Here is a 24,814-nt window from a genome sequence, read left to right on the forward strand (position 1 = left end):
CCTAAGCACACAGCTAAAATAACGAAGGAGTGGCTTCACAACAACTCAGTGACTGTTCTTGAATGGCCTAGGCAGAGCCCTGACTTAAACCCAATTGAGCATCTCTGGAGAGACCTAAAAATGGCTGTCCACCAACGTTTACCATCCAACCTGACAGAACTGGAGAGGATCTGCAAGGAGGAATGGCAGAGGATCCCCAAATCCAGGTGTGAAAGACTTGTTTCATCTTTCCCAAAAAGACTCCTGGCTGTATTAGATCAAAAGGGGGCTTCTACTAAATACTGAGCAAAGGGTCTGAATACTTAGGACCATGTGATATTTCAGTTTTTCTTTTTTAATAAATCTGCAACAATGTCAACAATTCTGTGTTTTTCTGTCAGTATGGGGTGCTATGTGTACATTCATGAGGAAGAAGAATGAACTTAAATGATTTTAGCAAATGGCTGCAATATAACAAAGAGTGAAAAATTTAAGGGGGTCTGAATACTTTCCGTACCCACTGTATATAATCACACACTCATGTGGGATACTTATAGCAATTCATTGAGATAAGAACACAGAGCCGGGTTATATACCAGTCCTAGAAGAATAAATCCTCTATTATAATAATATACATTGATTTGTTGGACTCTCCAGTGAACAATGACCACATTCTGAGCCCAAGGCCAGACAATCGCAATCCCTGCAGATACATTGTTGCAGTTAAAGAGGAACTGCAGTCTGCTCACATACAATGCTCAAAAAAAAAAAAAAAAAACGTTTTATTCAGAGTATAGCATCAAGTGAATTAAACTCCTGGGATATTGATCTGGTCAGATAAGTAGCAGAGGGGGTTGATAATCAGTTTCAGCTGCTTTGGTGTTAATGAAATGAACAGGTGCACTAGATGGGCAACAATGAGACCTCCAAAACAGGAATGGGTTTACAGGTGGAGGCCACTGACATTTGTTTCCCCTACTCATCTTCTCTGACTGATTTTCACTAGTTTTGCATTTGGCTATGGTCAGTGTCACTACTGATAGCATGAGGCGATACCTGGACCCTATAGAGTAGGGATATGCAAACTGTGGCCCTCCAGCTGTTACAAAACTACAAGTCCCATCATGCCTTTGCCTCTGAGTGTCATGCTTGTTGCTATCAGAGTCTTGCTATGCCTTGTAGGACATATAGTTCTGCAACATATGGAGGGCCACAGTTTGCATATCTCTGCTATAGAGGTTGCACAGGCAGTCCAACCCCTCCAGGAGGGCACAGCAATACGTCTCATTGCCAGAAGGTTTGCTGTGTCTCCCAGCACAGTCTCAGGAGCATGGAGGAGATTCCAGGAGACAGGCAGTTACTCTAGGAGAGCTGGACAGGGCCATAGAAAGTCCTTAACCCATCAGCAGGACCGGTATCTGCTCCTTTGTGCAAGGAGGAACAGGATGAGCACTGCCAGAGCCCTACAAAATGACCTCCAGCAGGCCACTGGTGTGAATGTCTCTGACCAAAGACTTCATGAGGGTGGCCTGAGGGCCCGACATCCTCTCTAGTGGGCGCTGTGCTCATTACTTGGCACCGTGGAGCTGGATTGGCATTTGCCATTGAACACCAGAATTGGCAGCTCCACCACTGGCACCCTGTGCTTATCACAGATGAGAGAAGGTTCACCCTGAGCACATGTGACAGACATGGAAGGGTCTGGAGAAGCCATGGAGAACGTTATGCTGCCTGTAACATCATTCAGCATGACCGGTTTGGTGGTGGGTCAGTGATGGTCTGGGGAGGCAAATCCATGGAGGGACGCACAGACCTCTACAGGCTAGACAATGGCACTTTGACTGCCATTAGGTATCGGGATGAAATCCTTTGACCCATTGTCAGACCCTACACTGGTGCAGTGGGTCCTGGGTTCCTCCTGGTGCCCGACAATGCCCAGCCTCGTGTGGTGAGAGTATGCAGCCAGTTCCTGGAGGATGAAGGAATTGATACCATTGAATGGCCCCCACATTCCCCTGACCTAAATCCTATAGCACATCTCTGGGACATTGTTTCCGACCATCCGATGCCACCAGGTTGCACCTAAGTCTGTTCAGGAACTCAGTGATGTTCTGGACCAGATCTGGGGGAAATACCCCAGGACACCATCCATCGTCTCATTAGGAGCATGTCCTGACATTGTCAGGCTTGCATACAAACACTTGGGAGCCATACACACTACTGAGGACCATTCTAAGTTGCTGCAATGAAATTTCAGTAAAATGGACTCCCCTGCTGCATTATTTTTTCACTTTGATTTTTGGGGTGTCTTTGAATTCAGCCCTCTTTAGGGTGATACATTTTCATTTCCTTTGATGTGACATAATTTCCTACGCGTTACCCAGTCCCTACCAGTATAGACCCTAACACATTACCCAGTCCATACCGGTATAGACCCTAACACATTACCCAGTCCATACCAGTATAGATCCTACCACATTACCCAGTCCATACCAGTATAGACCCTAACACCTTACCCAGTCCATACCAGTATAGATCCTAACACATTACCCAGTCCATACCAGTATAGATCCTAACACCTTACCCAGTCCTTACCAGTATAGATCCTAACACCTTACCCAGTCCATACCAGCATAGATCCTAACACATTACCCAGTCCATACCAGCATAGATATCCAGCATGAGATTTGTTCCCCATTGAGATCTGATGTGTTTTCAAAGTGCTCCTTTATTTTTTTTGAGCAGTGTAGTTTGTAATAAAAACATGTTTTCTATTCCCTCCAAACACTTTGCATATTTTATATATACTGTGATTCTGTACCAAATATGCTGCAGAAACCTCCCTCCCTCTGGATGCAGCCATTTTAACTGTGGGCAGCTGAAGCTACTGCCTGTTCACTTCCTGGATTTACACAGACACACAGGTGTGTGTGTGTGTGTGTATGTATATATATATATATATATATAGACACACACTCACACCACTGCTTGCCTGCACATTATTCCTCTCTTGATGAATACTCATGGATCTCTGCAGTCTACTGTTATCTTTGCCCTCATCCAGCCAGCTCCAGCTCTGCAGCTCTCCTTGCCTCTCCTATGACTTACCTCTCCTCCCTTGCTGACAAACTCTCACAAGAGAGAGAGAGCTGTGTATGATGTCGTTAGCCTAGGCCAGTGATGGTGAACCTTGGCACCCCCAGATGTTTTCAAACTACATTTCCCATGAGGCTCATGCACTCTGCAGTGTAGCTAAGCATCATGGGAAATGGCAAAGCTTGGCACCCCAGATGTTTTGGAACTACATTTCCCATGATGTTCCTGCATTCTGAAGTGTGGTTGAGCATCATGGCAAATGTAGTTCCAAAACATCTGGGGTGCCAAAGTTCACCATCAGTGGTCTAGGCTAAGGACCAGACAGGAAAGAGGCTTTTAAAAGGTAACTGGCAGAAAAAATATGTTTTACTATGCAAAGTTAAAACAACGAGGACAGAAGATTTTTTTTTTAGATGAAAAAATGACTAAAGAGCCAGGAATCTCATTCCTATAGGTTGGAGCGTATTAGAGAGGAAGTAAACCCTCCTCTGTAACTTGTACCTATAGGTAAGCCTTATTATAGGATCACCTATAGGTACTGTAAATATCTCCTAAACTTGCACTGTTTAGGGGAAATTTACTTTGCATGCAGCCAGTGACCGCTCTGGTGCATGCGCCGCCCTGTGCCCCCCCCCCCCCCCCCCGGAGCCCCTTGCACTGTTTAGGGGAAATTTACTTTGCATGCAGCCAGTGACCGCTTTGGTGCATGCGCCGCCCCGTGCCGTTCCCCCCACAGAGCCCTGTGCCCCCCCCAGAGCCCTGTGCCGTTCCCGTGCCATCCCCCCCCCCCCAGAGCCCCGTGCTGCCCCCCCCCCCCCCCCCCCCGAGCCCCTTGCACTGTTTAGGGGAAATTTACTTTGCATGCAGCCATTGACCGCTCTGGTGCATGCGCCGCCCATGCCGTTCCCCCCCAGAGCCCTGTGCCCCCCCCCCCCCCCCCCGGAGCCCCTTGCACTGTTTAGGGGAAATTTACTTTGCATGCAGCCAGTGACCGCTCTGGTGCATGCGCCGCCCCGTGCCGTTCCCCCCCAGAGCCCTGTGCCCCCCCCCCCCGGAGCCCCTTGCACTATTTAGGGGAAATTTACTTTGCATGCAGCCAGTGACCGCTTTGGTGCATGCGCCGCCCATGCCGTTCCCCCCCCCCGGAGCCCCTTGCACTGTTTAGGGGAAATTTACTTTTGCATGCAGCCAGTGACCGCTTTGGTGCATGCGCCGCCCCGTGCCGTTCCCCCCACAGAGCCCTGTGCCCCCCCCCAGAGCCCTGTGCCATTCCCGTGCCATCCCCCCCCCCCAGAGCCCCGTGCTGCCCCCCCCCCCCCCCCCGAGCCCCTTGCACTGTTTAGGGGATATTTACTTTGCATGCAGCCATTGACCGCTCTGGTGCATGCGCCGCCCATGCCGTTCCCCCCCAGAGCCCTGTAACTCCCCCCCCCCGGAGCCCCTTGCACTGTTTAGGGGAAATTTACTTTGCATGCAGCCAGTGACCACTTTGGTGCATGCGCCGCCCCGTGCCGTTCCCCCCCACAGAGCCCTGTGCCCCCCCCCCCAGAGCCCTGTGCCGTTCCCGTGCCATCCCCCCCCCCCAGAGCCCCGTGCTGCCCCCCCCCCCCCCAGAGCCCCTTGCACTGTTTAGGGGATATTTACTTTGCATGCAGCCATTGACCGCTCTGGTGCATGCGCCGCCCATGCCGTTCCCCCCCCCAGAGCCCTGTGCCCCCCCCCCCCGGAGCCCCTTGCACTGTTTAGGGGATATTTACTTTGCATGCAGCCAGTGACCGCTCTGGTGCATGCGCCGCCCATGCCGTTCCCCCCTCCCCCCCCCCGAGCCTTTTTTTTGATCATGCGCTATAAACAAATAAAGAGCGACAATTTTGCAAATATAACAATATTTTTCACATTTTTTTTTTATATGAAATTCCCCCCAAAAAAAAATGTAAAAATCTAAATTTTTTAACATTTTCAGCCAATTTGTTTTATGCTACATATGTTTGGTAAAAAAAAAAATTGCAAAAAGCGTATTTTGATTGGTTTGCACAAAAGTTATTGCGTTTACTAACAAAGGGAAAGATTTTTGTCATTTTTAAAAAGTCATTTTTTTTTTAACGCGTAATGGCGGCGATCTGCGATTTTTTTGCGGGACTGCGACATTGCGGCAGACAGATCGGACCCTTGACTGACATTTTTGACACTTTTGGGGTTACCAGTGACATTTCTACAGTAATCAGTGCTATACATATGCACTGTTACTGTAAAATTACACTGGCAGGGAAGGGGTTAACTATTTTTGAGAGGGAGGGGCTATGTGTGTCCCTAGGGGCGTGCTTCTAACTGTGATTGGATGTGGCTTGGGATGTATGAACAATGATCAACGGTCCTACATAGTAGAACCGTATGATCATCATTCATACACCGGGGAGAATGACAGGCGGTTTTGTTTACATTAGCCGCCTGCCTTTCTCCCTCTCCACCGACGATCGCGAGTGACCGGCGGACGATCGGGTCCGCCGGTCACACGCGCAGGGGGGTCCGTGACCACGCGCTCGCTCCCTAGACCCTCACAGGCTAGCGACGTAGTACTACGTCGCTCTGCCTGTGAGGGGCTGACCGCCGCAGTAAATAGTCGTGCGGCGGTCGGCAAGTGGTTAATGAGCAAAGAGATATCGCACTTACATGCAGACAGTAAAAAATGGAGTGGTGACTCCACTCAATGCGGTACACAGTAGAACTTCCGGTTACAGCCATGAACGCGGAAGTGACGTCACTCTGCTCCTCCCGACGCGTTGCGTCACTACGCACGTGACTTTATCAAGGTTCTGTGTATGGCGTCTGCGCCAAGTGAGCGACTTTCCTGTGTTCACAGCGCCGCACGGGATCCGGAAGCTAGTGGAAAGGACTGGTGTAGCAGCACTATAGCCATTTCCAGCCGGATCGGCTTTCTTTGGCTCTTTGCTATGCAGGGTGGATTGGATTTAAATCATCATTTTTAACCACTTCTGGACCAGGCCTTGTTGTTTACAAGTTAGCCCCAGACAGACATATGATTCAGAGCGCACTGTAAACGGTGTTCAATCCACACATGTGAGGTATCGCCGCAATCGTTAGAGCGAGAGCAAAAATTATAGCCCTAGACCTCCTCTGTAGCTCTAAACTGGTAACCTGTAGACATTTTTAAAGTGTCGCCTATGGGGATTTTTAAGTACCAATGTATGTCGCCATTCCACGAGCGTGCCCAATTTTGAAGCGTGACATGTTGGGTATCTATTTACTTGGCGTAACATTATATTTCACATTATAGAAAAAAAATTGAGCTAACTTTACTGCTTACTTATTTTTTAATTAAAAAAAAAAACAGTATTATTTAAAAAAAAAAGCTGCATTTGTTAGACCGCTGCGCAAATACGGTGCGATAAAAAAATATTATAACGATCTCCATTTTATTCTCTAGGGTCTCTGCTAAAACACATATCTTTTTTTTTTTTTTTTTTTTTTTTATATATATGTGTGTGTGTATGTATGTATGTATGTGTGTGTGTGTGTGTGTGTGTGTGTGTGTGTGTATATATATATATATATATATATATATATATATATATGTATGTATGTGTGTATATAATATATAAGATTTGGGGGTTCTAAGTAATCTTCTAGCAAAAATACAGATTTTTACATGTAAACAAGGTGTCAGAAAAGTCCTGGGGGGTGTGGTGGTTAAAGAGGAGCTCCAGGCTCTCCCCAAAAAAAAAATTAAAACTCAGCAGCTACAAATCCTGTAGCTGATCACTTCTATTATAAGGACACTTACCTGTCCAGGGATCCAGCGATGTCCTCACCCCGAGCCCATTGTTCAATAGGCTTCAGGCTTCTCTAGGAAGGGATACAGGAAGTGAAGCCTTCCCTACTGCGTATGCGAGAACCGGGCTTCACCTTGTGAATGGTCCCACAGTCTTCTGGGACCTGTGATGTGTCCCAGAAGACTTCAGGGAAAGGAGGGGGGGTGGCTACAATCTGAGGTGGAGGGGAAATATCCCCCCCCCCCCAACAAACACACATCCAAAAAAAAAGGTGCCAAATGTGGCATTGGAGGGGTTGCCATGTGTGATACCCAGTGCCATGCACCCCACCAAAAAAAAGCACCAAATGTGGCAGAGGCGTGGGTGCTGGTGCCATGTGCCATATCTGGTTTCATGTGTGATACCCAGTGCCATGCCCTTTGCTCTCCCAAAAAAAAAGTGCCAAATGTGGAAGCGGAGGCAGTGCCATGTGATACCCAGTGCCATGCACCACCCCCCCAAGAAAAGTGGCAAATGTGGCAGTGGAGAGGTGACATGTGGGCGCTGGTGCCATGTGTGATACCCAGTGCCATGCCCCCCCCCCCCCAAAAAAAAGTGCCCCAAATGTGGAAGCGGAGGCAGTGCCATTTGTGATACCCAGTGCCATGCACTCCCCCCCCCCCCCCCCCCCCAAAAAAAGTGCCAAATGTGGCAGAGGCGTGGGTGCTGTTGCCATGTGATACCCTGTGCCATGCTGCCCCCCCCCCCCCCCAAAAAAAAGTACCAAATGTGGAAGCAAAGGCAGTGCCATGTGTGATACCCAGTGCCATGCACCACCAGCCCCCCCCCCCCCTCAAAATTGGCAAATGTGGCAGTGGAGAGGTGACATGTGGGCGCTGGTGCCATGTGTGATACCCAGTGTCACGCCCCCCCCCCCAAAAAAGTGCCCCAAATGTGGAAGCGGGGGCAGTGCCATTTGTGATACCCAGTGCCATGCACCACCAGCCCCCCCCCCCCTCAAAATTGGCAAATGTGGCAGTGGAGAGGTGTCATGTGGGTGCTGGTGCCATGTGTGATACCCTGTGCCATGCCCCCCCCCCCCCCCCAAAAAAAAGTGCCGCCAAATGTGGAAGCAGAGTCAGTGCCATGTGTGGTACCATGCACCCCCCCCCCCCGCCCCGTAAGTGACAGTGGAGTGGTGTCATGTGGATGCTGGTGCCATGTGTGACACCCGGATCCACCTGCCAGATCCAGAGAGAGACAACCGGATCCCCACAACATGAGGAGACTGGCAGTGTGAGATAGGACATGGAGCCGGAGAGGGGGGGGGGCACTGGATCTGCTGGTCTTGTAGATATATGAATCCAGCTGTTGTACCATTTCTTTATCAGAAGCTTCTCGTTGCTGGAGTTACAGTGGAATATGTTATTCTTTGCAGTTGTAGTCATACTTTCCCTGTGCCAGGAAGTCGTTAAGCCCCCAGCAGAGGGGAGGGTTGGAAGTCCTGGTTGTGGGGTCACACCACGGATAATGTCCCAGGGTTGTTGAGGAAATCCTTGATTGAAGAGTGTGTGAACTGCGGAAGTTCTGCAGGCTGATAATCTGCAATTAGTGTGAGAGTTTGGCAGAGGCCTGCATGGGACTGGCTGTGCTTTTCTCTGCTGTCCTCCTGGCTGACCATGGAGTGCCAGTCCCTGCCGGCTTACACCGGAATCAGACGAGGGATGGTGTGCTGTGCTCCAATCATTTGCATTCAGCAGAGTTGTCTTGGCGTGGCTTTTGGTGACGATTATATAACGTCTTGTATGGGTGTCCTCATTTATTGTTGATGGGAAAGCATGAATAGTGATTATGTGGAGGAGAAGACACAATGGTGGGGGTTGGATGGTGGCTGCTGTGCAGTAACATTTGAAGTTTAGGGATCTGGACTTGGAGTTGGACTAACTGACACCTGACTGACACCAATCAGCCATAACTTTATTACCACCCACCCCATATTATGCAGGTCCCCCTTCTGCCACCAAGACAGCCCTGACCCATCTCACTGTGGACTTCACTAGACCTTTGAAGGTATGCTGTGGTATCTGCTAGCAGATTCTTTTAAGTCAGCACTGCAGTGCCCAACCTCCCCAGCACCAGGGACCCCTCCACAGACCAGGTGGGTTGGTGGTTTTGTGTGGTGGTTGCAGCCTGTCTCAGGGGGTGGAGCTTGTTCCCCGGGATGGAATGGGGGGGGGGGTTAAAGAGTGGTTTGCAGCTTGCCCACAATGGGGGCTAGCATCTTGGGTCTCACCAGTGCTATTAGATCCTGTACCTGGCCTGGCTGTCCCTCCTGCCCTCCTTCATTACCACAGAGAGGGAAGCAAGCTGGTACAACCTGCACTGCAATCCTCTGACCACCAGTGATGGGGCACAGTTCCTCCCAGCGGTGGGGCGCAGTGGCACCAGCAGTAGGGCGCAGTTCCTCCCAGCAACATTAGGGATAGGGCAAAGTTCCTCTGAGCAGTGGAGCACAGTTCCTCCCAGCAACAAGAGTGATGGGGCAGAGTTCCTCCCAGCAGTGCCAGCGATGGGGCGCAGTTCCTCCCAGCAACAAGAGTGATTGGGCAGAGTTCCTCCCAGCAGTGCCAGCGATGGGGTGCAGTTCCCCCAAACCCCCCCCCCCCCCAAGCAGTGCCAGCGATGGGGCGCAGTTCCCCCAAACCCCCCCCCCCAGCAGTGCCAGCGATGGGGCGCAGTTCCTCCCAGCAACAAGAGTGATGGGGCAGAGTTCCTCCCAGCAGTGCCAGCGATGGGGCGCAGTTCCTCCCAGCAACAAGAGTGATTGGCAGAGTTCCTCCCAGCAGTGCCAGCGATGGGGCGCAGTTCCCCCAAACCCCCCCCCAAGCAGTGCCAGCAATGGGGCGCAGTTCCCCCAAACCCCCCCCAAGCAGTGCCAGCGATGCGGCGCAGTTCCCCCAAACCCCCCCAAGCAGTGCCAGCGATGGGGCACAGCAGCACCAGCAGTGGGGCGCAGTTCCTCCCAGCAACCAGAGTGATGGGGCAGAGTTCCTTCCAGCGATGGGGCACAGTGCCAGCGATGGGGCGCAGTTCCTCCCAGCAACAAGAGTGATTGGGCAGAGTTCCTCCCAGCAGTGCCAGCGATGGGGTGCAGTTCCCCCAAACCCCCCCCCAAGCAGTGCCAGCGATGGGGCGCAGTTCCCCCAAACCCCCCCCCCCCCCAAGCAGTGCCAGCGATGGGGCGCAGTTCCCCCAAACCCCCCCAAGCAGTGCCAGCAATGGGGCGCAGTTCCCCCAAACCCCCCCAAGCAGTGCCAGCGATGGGGCGCAGTTCCCCCAAACCCCCCCCAAGCAGTGCCAGCGATGGGGCACAGCAGCACCAGCAGTGGGGCGCAGTTCCTCCCAGCAACAAGAGTGATGGGGCAGAGTTCCTTCCAGCAGTGCCAGCGATGGGGCACAGCGGCACCAGCAGTGGGGCGCAGTTCCTCCCAGCAACAAGAGTGATGGGGAAGAGTTCCTCCCAGCGATGGGGCACAGTGCCAGCGATGGGGCGCAGTTCCTCCCAGCTACAAGAGTGATTGGGCAGAGTTCCTCCCAGCAGTGCCAGCGATGGGGCGCAGTTCCCCCAAACCCCCCCCAAGCAGTGCCAGCGATGGGGCGCAGTTCCCCCAAACCCCCCCCCCCAGCAGTGCCAGCGATGGGGCACAGCAGCACCAGCAGTGGGGCGCAGTTCCTCCCAGCGGTGCCAGCGATGGGGCGCAGTTCCTCCCAGCAGTGGGGCACAGTTCCTCCCAGCGGTGCCAGCGATGGGGCGCAGTTCCTCCCAGCGGTGCCAGCGATGGGACAGTGCCAGCGATGGGGCGCAGTTCCTCCCAGCAGTGGGGCGCAGTTCCTCCCAGCGGTGCCAGCGATGGGGCGCAGTTCCTCCCAGCAACAAGTACGATGGGGCAGAGTTCCTCCCAGAGGCGCCAGTGGTAGGGCATTTTCTACTTGGACTGCCGACAGTCCCAGCTCCTAAAGTCAGAAGTACAGTAAACCAGCTCTTTGTGTAGAAGGTTTGGAGATACACCCCCCCCCCCCCCCCCGCTCTTGCCATTACAATTTAACCCTTGTCCAAGTCACTCAGATCCTTACACTTGTCCATTTTGCTTGCTTTGAATGCATCAACTTCAGGGCCAACATGTTCACTTGTGGCCTAATATCTTCCACTTCTTTCAGGTGCCATTGTCAGGAGATAATGAAAGTTCCTCGCTTCACCTATCAGTGGTGATTGTTCTGTCTGCTGGGTGTATTGGGGTACAGGGAAGGTAGATCCACTCTCTGTATCTCTGTATTAGTACATGGAGGGGTGGGGGAGGAATACATGTTGGGTCAGGAAAGATTTGCACCCTCTCCTCTATAATAGTAGGGAGGTATTTATTCATCCCTTGTGCTCACAGCTGGCGGCTCTGCTTGTCATCAGCCTTACGGGAGTCCCTGTCATGCCTCCTTCCCATCCCCCAGCAGCTGCTAAGATCATAGTTTTTTTTTTTTTTTTTTCTCTTTTTGCAGAAGTAAACTGACAGCCGACCACATCCGGCCCCCGTCTTGTACTTCATCACACTCTGTGCAACCTGTGATTGTGTGACAGCGGTGATGTGATGTCATCGGTCTATAGGACAACAATGTCATCACCGAGAAGAGCAGCAATGACAAGCCGGGGGGGGGGGGGGGCTCTCTTATAGCAGCCAGTTATTTGGCATTGCTTCACAAAATGAATACGACATCCGACAAAACTTTTCTTTTTTAGACTTTTTTTTTTTGCATTTAATTGGAATTGTGTTCTAAATGGGAAAAAAGAAAAGTCCTTTTATATAGTTTCAGCGTTCTATTGCAGAGCTTGGTCATGTGACTCGGTGTTGCCATGGCACGGCTGTAAAATTCTATTCATCCTCTGTTTATATATTCCCAGCCTGCTGTGTCACGAAATCTGTCCGGGATGGGACATTGTAGTCCTTAGACAAACACAGGAACAAAATCTATGTCAGTGTTATGAGAGAGAAAGAGAAGGGTCTGTACAACATCTGACATCTGTGCTGAACGAGAGAAGCCTCAATCTGTGTATATGTGTGATATATATATATATATATATTAGATATAGGCAGTGCCGGGTGGCACTGACTGGCAGCGTGATGGGCACAGATGAGCAGGCGCTGACTGACAGCACTATGGGCACTGATGGTGGGCTCTTATGGTAGGCACTGTGGGCTCGGTTTTTTAACTTTTCTGTAGTCAGTGCCCTGATTACCTGTCCTAGGCTCCCCTTTGAGGAGGAGCCGCTGATCGTCTCTCCTCGCCACATGCTCTGACAGTGTGAGGCGAGGAGCACCGATAAACAGCACTTCCTCGTTTACAAGTGACCGCCTGTGATTGGACACAGCCGATCACATGGGTAAAGAGCCAACTCATTGGCTCTTTACCAAGATGGGGGTTGCGCCAGGTCTTAGCGACACAGCACGGCCACGATCGCCACACTGCGCGCCCCCATGGGCGTGCGAGAGAGGCTGTTTTGGGGCGCCGTCATTTGACATCGTCCCAGAACGAGAGCCGCACCGCTCCTCCGCCTGTGAGCGGGCGGTAAGTAGTTAAAGCTCCATTAACCGGAAGTGATGTCATGACATTGCTTCTGGGTTACTAGATCCGATCAAAGCTAACTTTGGCTTTGTTCGAGGCTTCGGCCAGCCGGCGTATGTGCTGGCTGGTCGCTTGGGCCTCCAGGGAGACCCAGGCGGGGGGGGGGGGGGGGGGGGGGAGACGTCCTTTTCCTGTTGCTTGTAATACCAGCTGAGCGGCTGCTTAGCTGCATCGGTTGTTATTACAAGAAAGCCGACCGTGGGCTCTAAAAAACAGTACGGGGGTGATGTCTGTGGATGTAGACATCACTGCAGTACAATCACTTGAAGAAATATTGGCCATATCGCCAAGTTTGTGGCCGATACTTCAAAAAAAGTGAATATCAGCCCCACCGATAATCGGTTGATCCCTCATTGTCATGGGGAAGAAACCAGTGGTGAGATGATTGGAGCTTTGTGACATGGTGCATTATCCTGCTGGAAGGAGCCATCAGAAGATGGGGACACTGTAGTCATAAAGGGATGGACATGGTCAGCAACAATGCTCAGGTAGGCCATGGTGTTTAGACCATGCTCAGTTGGTACTAAGGGGCCCAAAGTGTGCCAAGAAAATATCCTTTCACCACCAGCCTGAACCCTTACAACTCCCCCCACACTGTTACACCACCACCAGCCTGAGCCATTACCCTCCCCCCCCCCCCCTACACCATTACACCACAAGCCTGAACCGGTGACACAAGGCGGGATGGATCCATGCACCAAATTCTGACCCTACCATCTGAATGTCACAGCTGAAATTGAGACTCCTTAAACCAGGCAACGTTTTTCCAATCTTCTGATGTCCAATTTTGGTGACCTGTGCAAATTGTAGCCTCAGTTTCCTGTTCTTAGCTGACAGGAGTGGCACCCGGTGTGGTCTTCTGTTGCTGTAGCCCATCTGCTTTAAGGTTAGATGTGTTGTGCGTTCAGAGATGGTATTCTGCATACCTTGGATGTAACGAGTGGTTATTTGAGTTACTGTTGCCTTTCTATCATTTGGAACCAGTCTGCCCATTCCCCTCTGACCTCTGACATCAAGAAGGCATTTTCCTCCACACAACTGCCGCTCTCTGGATATTTTCTCTTTTGGACCATTCTCTATAAATCCTAGAGATGGTTGTGTGGGAATATCCCGGAAAATACTCAGACCAGAGCCCGTCAGCTACCAACAATCGTGCCACGTTCAAAGTCACTTTAATTCTCCATTCTGATGCTCGATTTGAACTTCAGCACGTCATCTTCACCACGTCTAGATGCCTAAATGCATGGAGTTGCTGCCATATGATTGGCTGATTAGCAATTTTGTGTTACCAAGCAATTGAACAGGTGTCAATCCCAGGAAGACGCAATTTGTGACGAAACGCGTAGGGAGGGCTTGCTGACGTCACCACGGTGTACCCGGAAGTTGGGCGACGGCGTTCCTCGGAACGATCTTTGTGTAGCGCTACTATTATCTGAAATGTGAGTTTTTAACCTAGTCTCTTAATAAACTATTTGGACGTACTATACCATTGTGGCCCCTCTCTTTTGCATATCCATTTGGGTACTGAGTCTTGGAGGAGATCGGCCGTATAAGGTACTTGGTAGACATCGTGCTTCTCTGCACACTGTGCGGACTGTCTTGGGAGAGGCACTACGTCATCGGCTGAATCCTTAGATGTCCCTGTTTTAGATTGAATGCTGTTACTTATCTGTGATCTGGTAAGCGTTTAGCATATACCTTGCATGTCTCACTGACAGCGGAGGCAGTCACATTATATGGTGGTGGATTCCTTTCTGCACCCAACATTCTGCACTGGATCTTGGCTGTTCATTTGGACTATTTATCTTACTGCTGATTTTTGGTTCTAATTTCAATTTATTAGGACTTCTATTTTGTGTTGATTATCCATCTATATAAATAATTATTGAATATCTGTATCTACAACACCTGCAGTACCTGCAATATCTGTATGTGCATTTGATTTAGTTTCAACATCTCAAATTAGCGCGGCTATCCTTTATAATTGAACAGGTGTACCTAATAAAGTGGTCGGTGAGTGTGTATATAGCAAGCCTGGTGTGTCACAAAAACTGTACCAGGATGGGACATTCTAGTCCCTAGGCAAAATCTATGTCAATGTTATGAGTGTCTGTAAAACATCCGACATCTGTGCTGAACGAGAGCTGCCTGCATGGGTCTATGGTTTCCTATAGCAGTGGTTCTCAAATCCGGTCCTCGGGACCCACTAACAGGCCAGATTTTAAGTATTACCTTGGGGGATGCAGACTAGAATACTGCAATCACTGAGAAGCAAATGAGATCACCTGTGATGTAATTTAGTTATCTTGCAAACCTGGCCTGTTGGTGGGTCCCGAGGACCGGATTTGAGAACCACTGCCCTATAGGATATCTATTTACCTGAGAGAGCGGGGAAGAGAAGGAGCATTTCAGGAGAGGAGAGTCATAGAGGAAGGAGCAGAGTCCTCCAGCAGTGCAGAGTATTTCAGGGAGGAGAGTTCTAGGTAGTGATGGTCGAACATCGGCCGGCGGTTCGTGAACTTTAGCCGCAAACTTTCCCAAACGTTCACGAACCACAAGTTCGCGGCGGGTCCCATTGACTTTAATGGGAGGCAAACTTTAAAAACCTTTAGGTCATATTTGCAGCCACAAAATACTTACTAGTTGTGCACAAATAGCCCCACAACATGGACAATGTCATAACAGAAGTATTGCTATTGGGAAAAGTTGCCATAAAAAAAAAAAAAAAATAAAATTCTAAATCAGCCAGAACTGACAGCAGCCGGTAAATACATGTCAAATACATATAGGGTCCATTCACACATCTGTAAAATGGGTCCACATCCATTCCATAATTTGGCGGAACGTTTATAGACCCATTGATTTTCAATTCCAGTGTGAAAAATTAAGCATTCACAGGATAAAGAAGTGTTGGCCATTCCAGGCCCCAAAAATTAGCACACATGCGTTCACCTAACAGCTAAGAACGTTGTATTCTGTGGCTGAAGGTACATTAGGCATTCACAGGATACAGAAGTAAGTGTCGGCCAGTACAGGCCCCAAAAATTAGCCCACATGGGTTTACCTGACAGCTAAGAACGTTGTATTCTGTGGCTGGAGGTACATTAGGCTTTGACAGAAAAAATAATTGTCGGCCATGAAAGGCCCCAAAAATTAGGCATTCAATGGACATGAAATGCCTTTTTATGCCGCTGTACTTACCGAAGACAAGGACCATGAATTTTTGTGGGTGGGTGGCGGTCTGGCGTATATTTGTGGCCTGTCATGAGGAATTCAGGAGTCAGCCGAAGAGGAGAGGGAGGATGGGGTAGGAGGAGAAGAGGCAGGCCTGCATGCAATCTGTGGTGGTAAAACCAAGTCTACACACGTGCCATGGGTTACATGCTTGACGGCCGTCAGAAGGTTCACTAAGTGGGCAGTAAAAGTTGTATACAGTGGGTACGGAAAGTATTCAGACCCCCCTTAAATTTTTCACTCTTTGTTATATTGCAGCCATTTGCTAAAATCATTTAGGTTCATTCTTCTTCCTCATGAATGTACACATAGCACCCCATACTGACAGAAAAACACAGAATTGTTGACATTGTTGCAGATTTATTAAAAAATAAAAACTGAAATATCACATGGTCCTAAGTATTCAGACCCTTTGCTGTGACACTCATATATTTAACTCAGGTGCTTTCCATTTCTTCTATCTTGAGATGGTTCTACACCTTCATTTGAGTCCAGCTGTGTTTGATTATACTGATTGGACTTGATTAGGAAAGCCACACACCTGTCTATATAAGACCTTCCAGATCACAATGCATGTAGGATCAAATGAGATTAATGAGGTCAGAGGAACTGCCTGAAGAGCTCAGAGACAGAATTGTGGCAAGGCACAGATCTGGCCAAGGTTACAAAAAGATTTCTGCTGCACTTAAGGTTCCTAAGAGCACAGTGGCCTCCATAATCCTCAAATGGAAGACGTTTGGGACGACCAGAACCCTTCCTAGAGCTGGCTGTCCAGCCAAACTGAGCTATCTGGGGAGAAGAGCCTTGGTGAGAGAGGTAAAGAAGAACCCAAAGATCACTGTGGCTGAGCTCCAGAGATGCAGTCAGGAGATGGGAGAAAGTTGTAGAAAGTCAACCATCACTGCAGCCCTCCACCAGTCGGGGCTTTATGGCAGAGTGGCCCGATGGAAGCCTCTCCTCAGTGTAAGACACATGAAAGCCCGCATGGAGTTTGCTAAAAAAACACCTGAAGGACTCCAAGATGGTGAGAAATAAGATTCTCTGGTCTGATGAGACCAAAATAGAACTTTTTGGCCTTAATTCTAAGCGGTATGTGTGGAGAAAACCAGGCACTGCTCATCACCTGTCCAATACAGTCCCAACAGTGAAGCATGGTGGTGGCAGCATTATGCTGTGGGGGTGTTTTTCAGCTGCAGGGACAGAACGACTGGTTGCAATCGAGGGAAAGATGAATGCGGCCAAGTACAGGGATATCCTGGACAAAAACCTTCTCCAGAGTGCTCTGGACCTCAGACTGGGCCGAAGGTTTACCTTCCAACAAGACAATGACCCTAAGCACACAGCTAAAATAACGAAGGAGTGGCTTCACAACAACTCCGTGACTGTTCTTGAATGGCCTAGGCAGAGCCCTGACTTAAACCCAATTGAGCATCTCTGGAGAGACCTAAAAATGGCTGTCCACCTACGTTTACCATCCAACCTGACAGAACTGGAGAGGATCTGCAAGGAGGAATGGCAGAGGATCCCCAAATCCAGGTGTGAAAGACTTGTTGAATCTTTCCCAAAAAGACTCCTGGCTGTATTAGATCAAAAGGGGGCTTCTACTAAATACTGAGCAAAGGGTCTGAATACTTAGGACCATGTGATATTTCAGTTTTTCTTTTTTAATAAATCTGCAACAATGTCAACAATTCTGTGTTTTTCTGTCAGTATGGGGTGCTATGTGTACATTCATGAGGAAGAAGAATGAACTTAAATGATTTTAGCAAATGGCTGCAATATAACAAAGAGTGAAAAATTTAAGGGGGTCTGAATACTTTCCGTACCCACTGTACCTTCTCTGCCCGTGTTTGCTAGACCATGTGTATGTGGTCAGATGTATCTTGGCACCGACAGTGTGTGCCAGAGATACATTCACTTGCCGCTGAACATGGCCATACAGCTCTGGAATGCCCTTCTGCAAGAAATATTTCCTGCCTGGGACCTTCCATTGTGGTGTTCCAATGGCCACAAATTTCCTGAAAGGCCTCCGAGTCCACCAGTGGATATGGCAGTAGTTGGCAGGCTATCGCTTCCGACAAGCCAGCAGTCAATCGTTGGGCAAGAGGGTTATGCGGCGTCATCATTTTTTTTATGCTCCCAACATTTGGGCCACGCAAGCCTGCCTTTTTCCAGAACAACGTGAGGACGGCATGATGGAAGGTGGAATGGAGGACAATTGAGAAGAGAAGGAGAAGAGGCTGGACGGTGAGAGCCTGAAGTGTGGCTTTGTGGGTTCTGATGGCATTGCTCCCACTGGGCTCGGTGATGGGAGTCCAGGTGCCTTCTTAAGGCGATTGTTCCTAGGTGAGTGTTGGGCTTACTGCGACTTATGCGTTGACTGGAAAGGCTGCAGATGGCAACACTATTGTCAGCAGCGGACACATAAAAAAAAAGCCCACACTGCGAAGCCATGTGCCGGCGTCCTGGGAGCGCCAGATGTGACTGTACATGGTTGATGGCTCGCTCCTGATACATTAGCAGTCTGCTTTGTCTCTCCTGTGCAATGCAAACTTCCACCTGCTTCTCCTCCCTATCTGCTGGTCCGTCTCTCCCTCTGAACTCCCCTCCTCTTCCTCTCTTGTGTGCATCCACGTGACATCCATAGACATGTCATCGATGTCACCCTCCCCACCACTAACATTAGAGATCTCGGAGTAGGCAGCAACAGCGGGGACCAACCTCCTTGGGCTGATCTGGGTACTGTCGTCAGACTGCCGAGTGGCGGCTGTTGCTACCTCCTCTTCCTGATCCGATGCCAAGAATGGCTGCCCATCGCAAATGTCTTGTGATGGATCGGAAAATAATTCCAGTGACTCAAGCGAAGGGTATGTGGTGGTGGTGGTGGTGTCTTTGGCGGTGCAAATAGAGAGGATGAGGAGGGTTCGGAAGAGGAAGGCTGAGTGAGCCACTCAACCAAGTCTGGTGCGTCCTTTGACGTAATCAAACGCACCTTCTAAAACTTCACACTTTGGCTACGGCCTACTGTTCCTGCCCTACCCCTAGCACCCATGCGTAAGGGCCTGCCTCTTCCTATGCCTGTCATTTTTTAAATTACCCTGTAACAAAAGTCTCTAGAGAAGTGCAGTATATGTGGAACAAGGTATATAACACGCCGTTTCAATATGTGGTATTGGGGAGCCACTGGTCTATCACACCACTTGTACAAAAAATTGGCTAGTGAGTTTGGCACTGTGTGTAGCAGAGTTAACGCAGCAAAAGAGGCAATATTTTTGCAGAACACAAATACACTTATAAAAGTATACTCAGATAACACCCCACTTTAATATGTGGTATTGGGGGGCCACTGATCTATCACACCAGTTATAATACTTTTTTAAAAGTGCTTTTGTCACTCTTTGTAGTTGTAGTATTGCTGCAGAAACGCTCACCACACCAGTCACAATGCTGAACAGTGCACAATACAAATCCACTATAATATACTTTCTATATAGTGTATTACACCCCTATATAGTGCATTGCACACCAAAGAATAGTACACCTATACCCAATACCAGTCCTTACAAGGACTTTTGTTGATCTTAACAGAGCTATTTGTGTCACTGACAATCTGTCCCTGGTGCACACAGCTAACCTCTCCCTACACTGACAAAAAGCGGAATGTGAAATGGCCGCCAGGTCAGGTCTATTTACAAGGTAGGGGGTATGTCCATGTGCTGAAAGGTTTCAATTGGCTGTCCTGTTCCGCCTGATGGCTGTGTCATGGGTCAAAGTTCTCCCCAATGTTAACTAATATGGCCGCCGCGAACAACGCCATGTGTTCGCAAAACCGGCGGACTGCGAACTAGCAAAGTTCGCCGCGAACCGCAAGGCTATCCCTAGTTATAGGGGAAGGAGCAGAGTCCTCCAGCAGTGCAGAGTATTTCAGTAAAGTTTTTTTCTAATTACACAGAAATGTTGCTCATAAAGCCACTGAACTTCCTCATTTATTTCTGAACAGGAAATCTGAGTCTCAAAGGACGAGGTCTTTCCATCCCGGGTCTTTCTCAGCAGTGTATATTTTGTATATTATCCGATGACTGTGGATGTCAAATTTTCCTGGGATGGAATGGTCTGGGATGGTGAAATGGAGGTGAAGGGTGTTCAGGGATCAGCTGTGTTGTGTGCTTGGATGCCGGAGGCTTTGTTGTGTAATCTTACCCATAACATGCTGTAATGAAAGGCACGTGTAGGGGGATGGGAGCGAATATAATCTTTACCATCCCTGCACCCTTCTTACTAGTGGGAACATCGCCATCTGTGCTTTATATATCACTTCCACTGATATAGATTCTGGAGGCATTTATTCAACTGTCCATCCAGAGCCTCTGGTTTATAGACCAGATACTTTTGGATAAATGGCTCTATATTTAGGATGTATCTAGTCTATAAACCAGAGACTCTGGATGGACAGTTGGATAAATGGTTCTAGATTTAGGATGTACAGTGCCTTGCGAAAGTATTCGGCCCCCTTGAACTTTGCGACCTTTTGCCACATTTCAGGCTTCAAACATAAAGATATAAAACTGTCATTTTTTGTGAAGAATCAACAACAAGTGGGACACAATCATGAAGTGGAACGAAATTTATTGGATATTTCAAACTTTGTTAACAAATAAAAAACTGAAAAATTTGGCGTGCAAAATTATTCAGCCCCCTTAAGTTAATACTTTGTAGCGCCACCTTTTGCTGCGATTACAGCTGTAAGTCGCTTGGGGTATGTCTCTATCAGTTTTGCACATCGAGAGACAGATATTTTTGCCCATTCCTCCTTGCAAAACAGCTCGAGCTCAGTGAGGTTGGATGGAGAGCGTTTGTGAACAGCAGTTTTCAGTTCTTTCCACAGATTCTCGATTGGATTCAGGTCTGGACTTTGACTTGGCCATTCTAACACCTGGATATGTTTATTTGTGAACCATTCCATTGTAGATTTTGCTTTATGTTTTGGATCATTGTCTTGTTGGAAGACAAATCTCCGTCCCAGTCTCAGGTCTTTTGCAGACTCCATCAGGTTTTCTTCCAGAATGGTCCTGTATTTGGCTCCATCCATCTTCCCATCAATTTTAACCATCTTCCCTGTCCCTGCTGAAGAAAAGCAGGCCCAAACCATGATGCTGCCTCCACCATGTTTGACAGTGGGGATGGTGTGTTCAGGGTGATGAGCTGTGTTGCTTTTACGCCAAACATAACGTTTTGCATTGTTGCCAAAAAGTTCGATTTTGGTTTCATCTGACCAGAGCACCTTCTTCCACATGTTTGGTGTCTCCCAGGTGGCTTGTGGCAAACTTTAAACGACACTTTTTATGGATATCTTTAAGAAATGGCTTCCTTCTTGCCACTCTTCCATAAAGGCCAGATTTGTGCAGTATACGACTGATTGTTGTCCTATGGACAGAGTCTCCCACCTCAGCTGTAGATCTCTGCAGTTCATCCAGAGTGATCATGGGCCTCTTGGCTGCATCTCTGATCAGTCTTCTCCTTGTATGAGCTTAAAGTTTAGAGGGACGGCCAGGTCTTCGTAGATTTGCAGTGGTCTGATACTCCTTCCATTTCAATATTATCGCTTGCACAGTGCTCCTTGGGAAGTTTAAATCTTGGGAAATCTTTTTGTATCCAAATCCGGCTTTAAACTTCTCCACAACAGTATCTCGGACCTGCCTGGTGTGTTCCTTGTTCTTCATGATGCTCTCTGCGCTTTAAACGGACCTCTGAGACTATCACAGTGCAGGTGCATTTATACGGAGACTTGATTACACACAGGTGGATTCTATTTATCATCATTAGTCATTTAGGTCAACATTGGATCATTCAGAGATCCTCACTGAACTTCTGGAGAGAGTTTGCTGCACTGAAAGTAAAGGGGCTGAATAATTTTGCACGCCCAATTTTTCAGTTTTTTATTTGTTAACAAAGTTTGAAATATCCAATAAATTTCGTTCCACTTCATGATTGTGTCCCACTTGTTGTTGATTCTTTACAAAAAAATTACAGTTTTATATCTTTGTTTGAAGCCTGAAATGTGGCAAAAGGTCGAAAAGTTCAAGGGGGCCGACTACTTTCGCAAGGCACTGTATCTGGTCTTGATATCAGAGGTTCGAGTTGGACTGTTGGATAAATGGTTCTATGTTTAGGATGTATCTGGTCTATAAACCAGAGGCTCTGGATGGACAGTTGGATAAATGGCTTTATATTTGGTGTCTGTGTTCCTCCCATTCCTTTTAAATAATAGATGGAAAGTTTGAATCTAATTTAGTTGTTCCAGAAAGTTGTCGGATAAAACCACATCATGCTATCCAGGTCCTCTTCTCACATGAAGATGTGGCACCATGCCATCCTTCTACAGGACTCATGTTCCAGTTCGTCTTCCAGGACTAAAGTGCCCATTCCTCGGTCTTCCCTCACCCACAAGCCCTGACGTGTGACAAATCCAAACATTAGTACAGCGGGGGTCACAAACCCGCCCCGGCCTCTCCATTATCTGGCCTCTCCCCGGCATCCCTGAATAAGCCTTGTTATTTGCGCTCTGGGCAGGGAGCCACAACCAAGTCATCACCAATGAGTCATGTGGTGGCCCCTGGGGCACAGCGACGCCCTGCCTCTGCCAGCACCGAGGGATGAGCGAAGTGACATGGCACGAGGATCTGGGGATTACACTGCACAGATTGTTCAAGGAGGGAGAGGCTGGAAGGGAAGACAAGGTCATGCTTTAATTAAAGGAGGAAAATATAGTGAAATTTTCAGGAGTCTGACTATATTATTAGCAATGTTTCCTTATTACATACTGCCTCCCCTCCCCCCTTCTGAAATACCCACATTAAAGCTCTAAAAAAAAAAAAAAAAAAAAAAAAAAGACTCAATGGGGAAAAAAGTTAAAAATATATTTTACCTTTCCTCCGTCATCCTCACAAGAGTCATGTGAAGAGCCTGGGAACACCAAACCTGATGAGAAGAACCCAAGGCGTAGCGCAGGAGCTCCCTATTGTGAGATTTGGGATCCTCAGCATTCCCAGAATATTACCAGAAGGATTGTGACATCACCCTTCCCTTGGCACCATGTGTAAGTTTAGTATATAACACACACAAACATATACACTATATTGTCAAAAGTATTGGGACGCCTGCCTTTACACACACATGAACTTTAATGGCATCCCAGTCTTAGTCCGTAGGGTTCAATATTGAGTTGGCCCACCCTTTGCAGCTATAACAGATTTACCTCTTCTGGGAAGGCCGTCCACAAGGTTTAGGAGGGTGTGTATCAGATGGTTTGACCATTCTTCCAGAAGCGCATTTGTGAGGTCAGGCACTGATGTTGGGTGAGAAGGCCTGGCTTGCAGTCTCCACTTTAATTCATCCCAATAGAGTTCTGTCGGGTTGAGGTCAGGACTCTATTGTGCAGGCCAGTCAAGTTCCTCCACTGACGTCGAAAGAGTTCCCTTCACTGAAACTAAGGGGCCAAGCCCAACCCCTGAAAAACTACTCCACACCATAATCCCCCCTCCACCAAATGATTTGACTTCCTCCATCCCCAAAAGGGGACTCCTCCAGACTGACCACAACCCATCAAGGCGTTTTTGATATTTGTAGAACTCCCCCCCCCCCCCCCCCCCCCAATAGTCAGCCTACTGCTTGTATCAGGGCTGGGGTTTTTGAGAGGAGTACGGTGGTAGGGTGCTGTGATGTTTTTAGGAAGCTATGTACAGCACCCTGCTGGCCCCTCCCACGAGACCCCGTGATGATATCAATAGCTCTAAAAGAAGGTATGTAATGAAAGCGGAAAGGTTTGATCTAAATGTAATTAGCATGTTGTTGGGGGGGGGGGGGGGGGCATTCCACACACGTGAACAAAAAAATAAACTACTGTAAATGATACAATAGCGTAGGCTGCGGAGTAGTTTGTGTAGACAGGGATGGTTCTCTCACATTGCGGCCATGTTTGACTGGGATTTTCCCTGTAGTGTGGCATGCAGATGTGAGGTCTTTGTGTTTTGATGTATCATTTGATTTCTTCTTCAGACTTATCGAAGAACCGTTTCTCTGAAGTCCCTGGCGAGCTGTGTCAGCTGGTGTCCCTGGAATCCTTGAACCTCTATCACAACTGCCTGCGTACCCTTCCCGCGTGCATCTCCAACCTACAGGCCCTCACCTACCTGAACATAAGGTAAGAGAGCTGTAGAGCTTCCTGTATCCACACATAATCCCCTAATACCTTAGCCCAGCCTTTCTCCAACAGGGTTCTGTTGAATCCTAGGGTCCCTCCAAAGATTGTTTAGGGGTGTATTGAGCGTTAAGCCGAGATCTTTTGTCTGATGGTATCTGCATGGTTTCAGCAGCATCTTCACTTGGCAGAGCCAACAGTTTGGGGACCAATGATGCCTCTGTCTGTTTTTAAATGCCTCTGACCACCAACTAACATTTTACCCAGTGAGCATAAATGTAAGGGGTCACTACACCGATCACCAGTGTGGGGCTCATTCTTTCCACCAAACACCAGTATAATGGGGTATTCATTCCACTGCCCACCAGTATAAGAAACCTTACTACCACTGCCCACCAGTATAAGAAACCTTACTACCACTGCCCACCAGTATAAGAAACCTTACTACCACTGCCCACCAGTATAAGAAACCTTACTACCACTGCCCACCAGTATAAGAAACCTTACTACCACTGCCCACCAGTATAAGAAACCTTACTACCACTGCCCACCAGTATAAGAAACCTTACTACCACTGCCCACCAGTATAAGAAACCTTACTACCACTGCCCACCAGTATAAGAAACCTTACTACCACTGCCCTTCAGTATAAGAAACCTTACTATCACTGGCCACAGTCTAAGAAGACCCCTCTGCCACTGATCACCAATGTAGGTCGGCCTTCTCAAATGATCACCAATGTAGGTGGGCCTTCTCGAGTGACCACCAATGTAAGAGAAGCCTTCCTCAATAACCACCAGTGTAGTGAAGCATTACATGAACCATCATTGTAAGGGGGTACTTTTTCACGGACTACCAAAAGAGA

At 48.6% G+C, this 24,814-nt stretch overlaps 1 protein-coding gene across 1 annotated transcript in view; it reads left to right on the top strand.

The window, feature by feature from the left end:
• The window catches only part of LOC309543522 (DISP complex protein LRCH3-like), a gene marked incomplete at its 3' end in the record, with an annotated part of 89,215 nt that overhangs the window by 16,839 nt on the left and 47,562 nt on the right, over positions 1–24,814 (top strand). The window contains exon 2 of the mRNA XM_082275996.1: positions 23,808–23,952. Coding sequence (XP_082132122.1) covers positions 23,808–23,952 — 145 coding nt within the window. The remainder of the gene's footprint in view (positions 1–23,807; positions 23,953–24,814) is intronic.

The sequence above is a fragment of the Pelophylax lessonae genome (assembly GCF_965119305.1).
Source record: "Pelophylax lessonae genome assembly, contig: HAP1_SCAFFOLD_159, whole genome shotgun sequence".
Taxonomy (NCBI): Eukaryota; Metazoa; Chordata; class Amphibia; order Anura; family Ranidae; genus Pelophylax; species Pelophylax lessonae.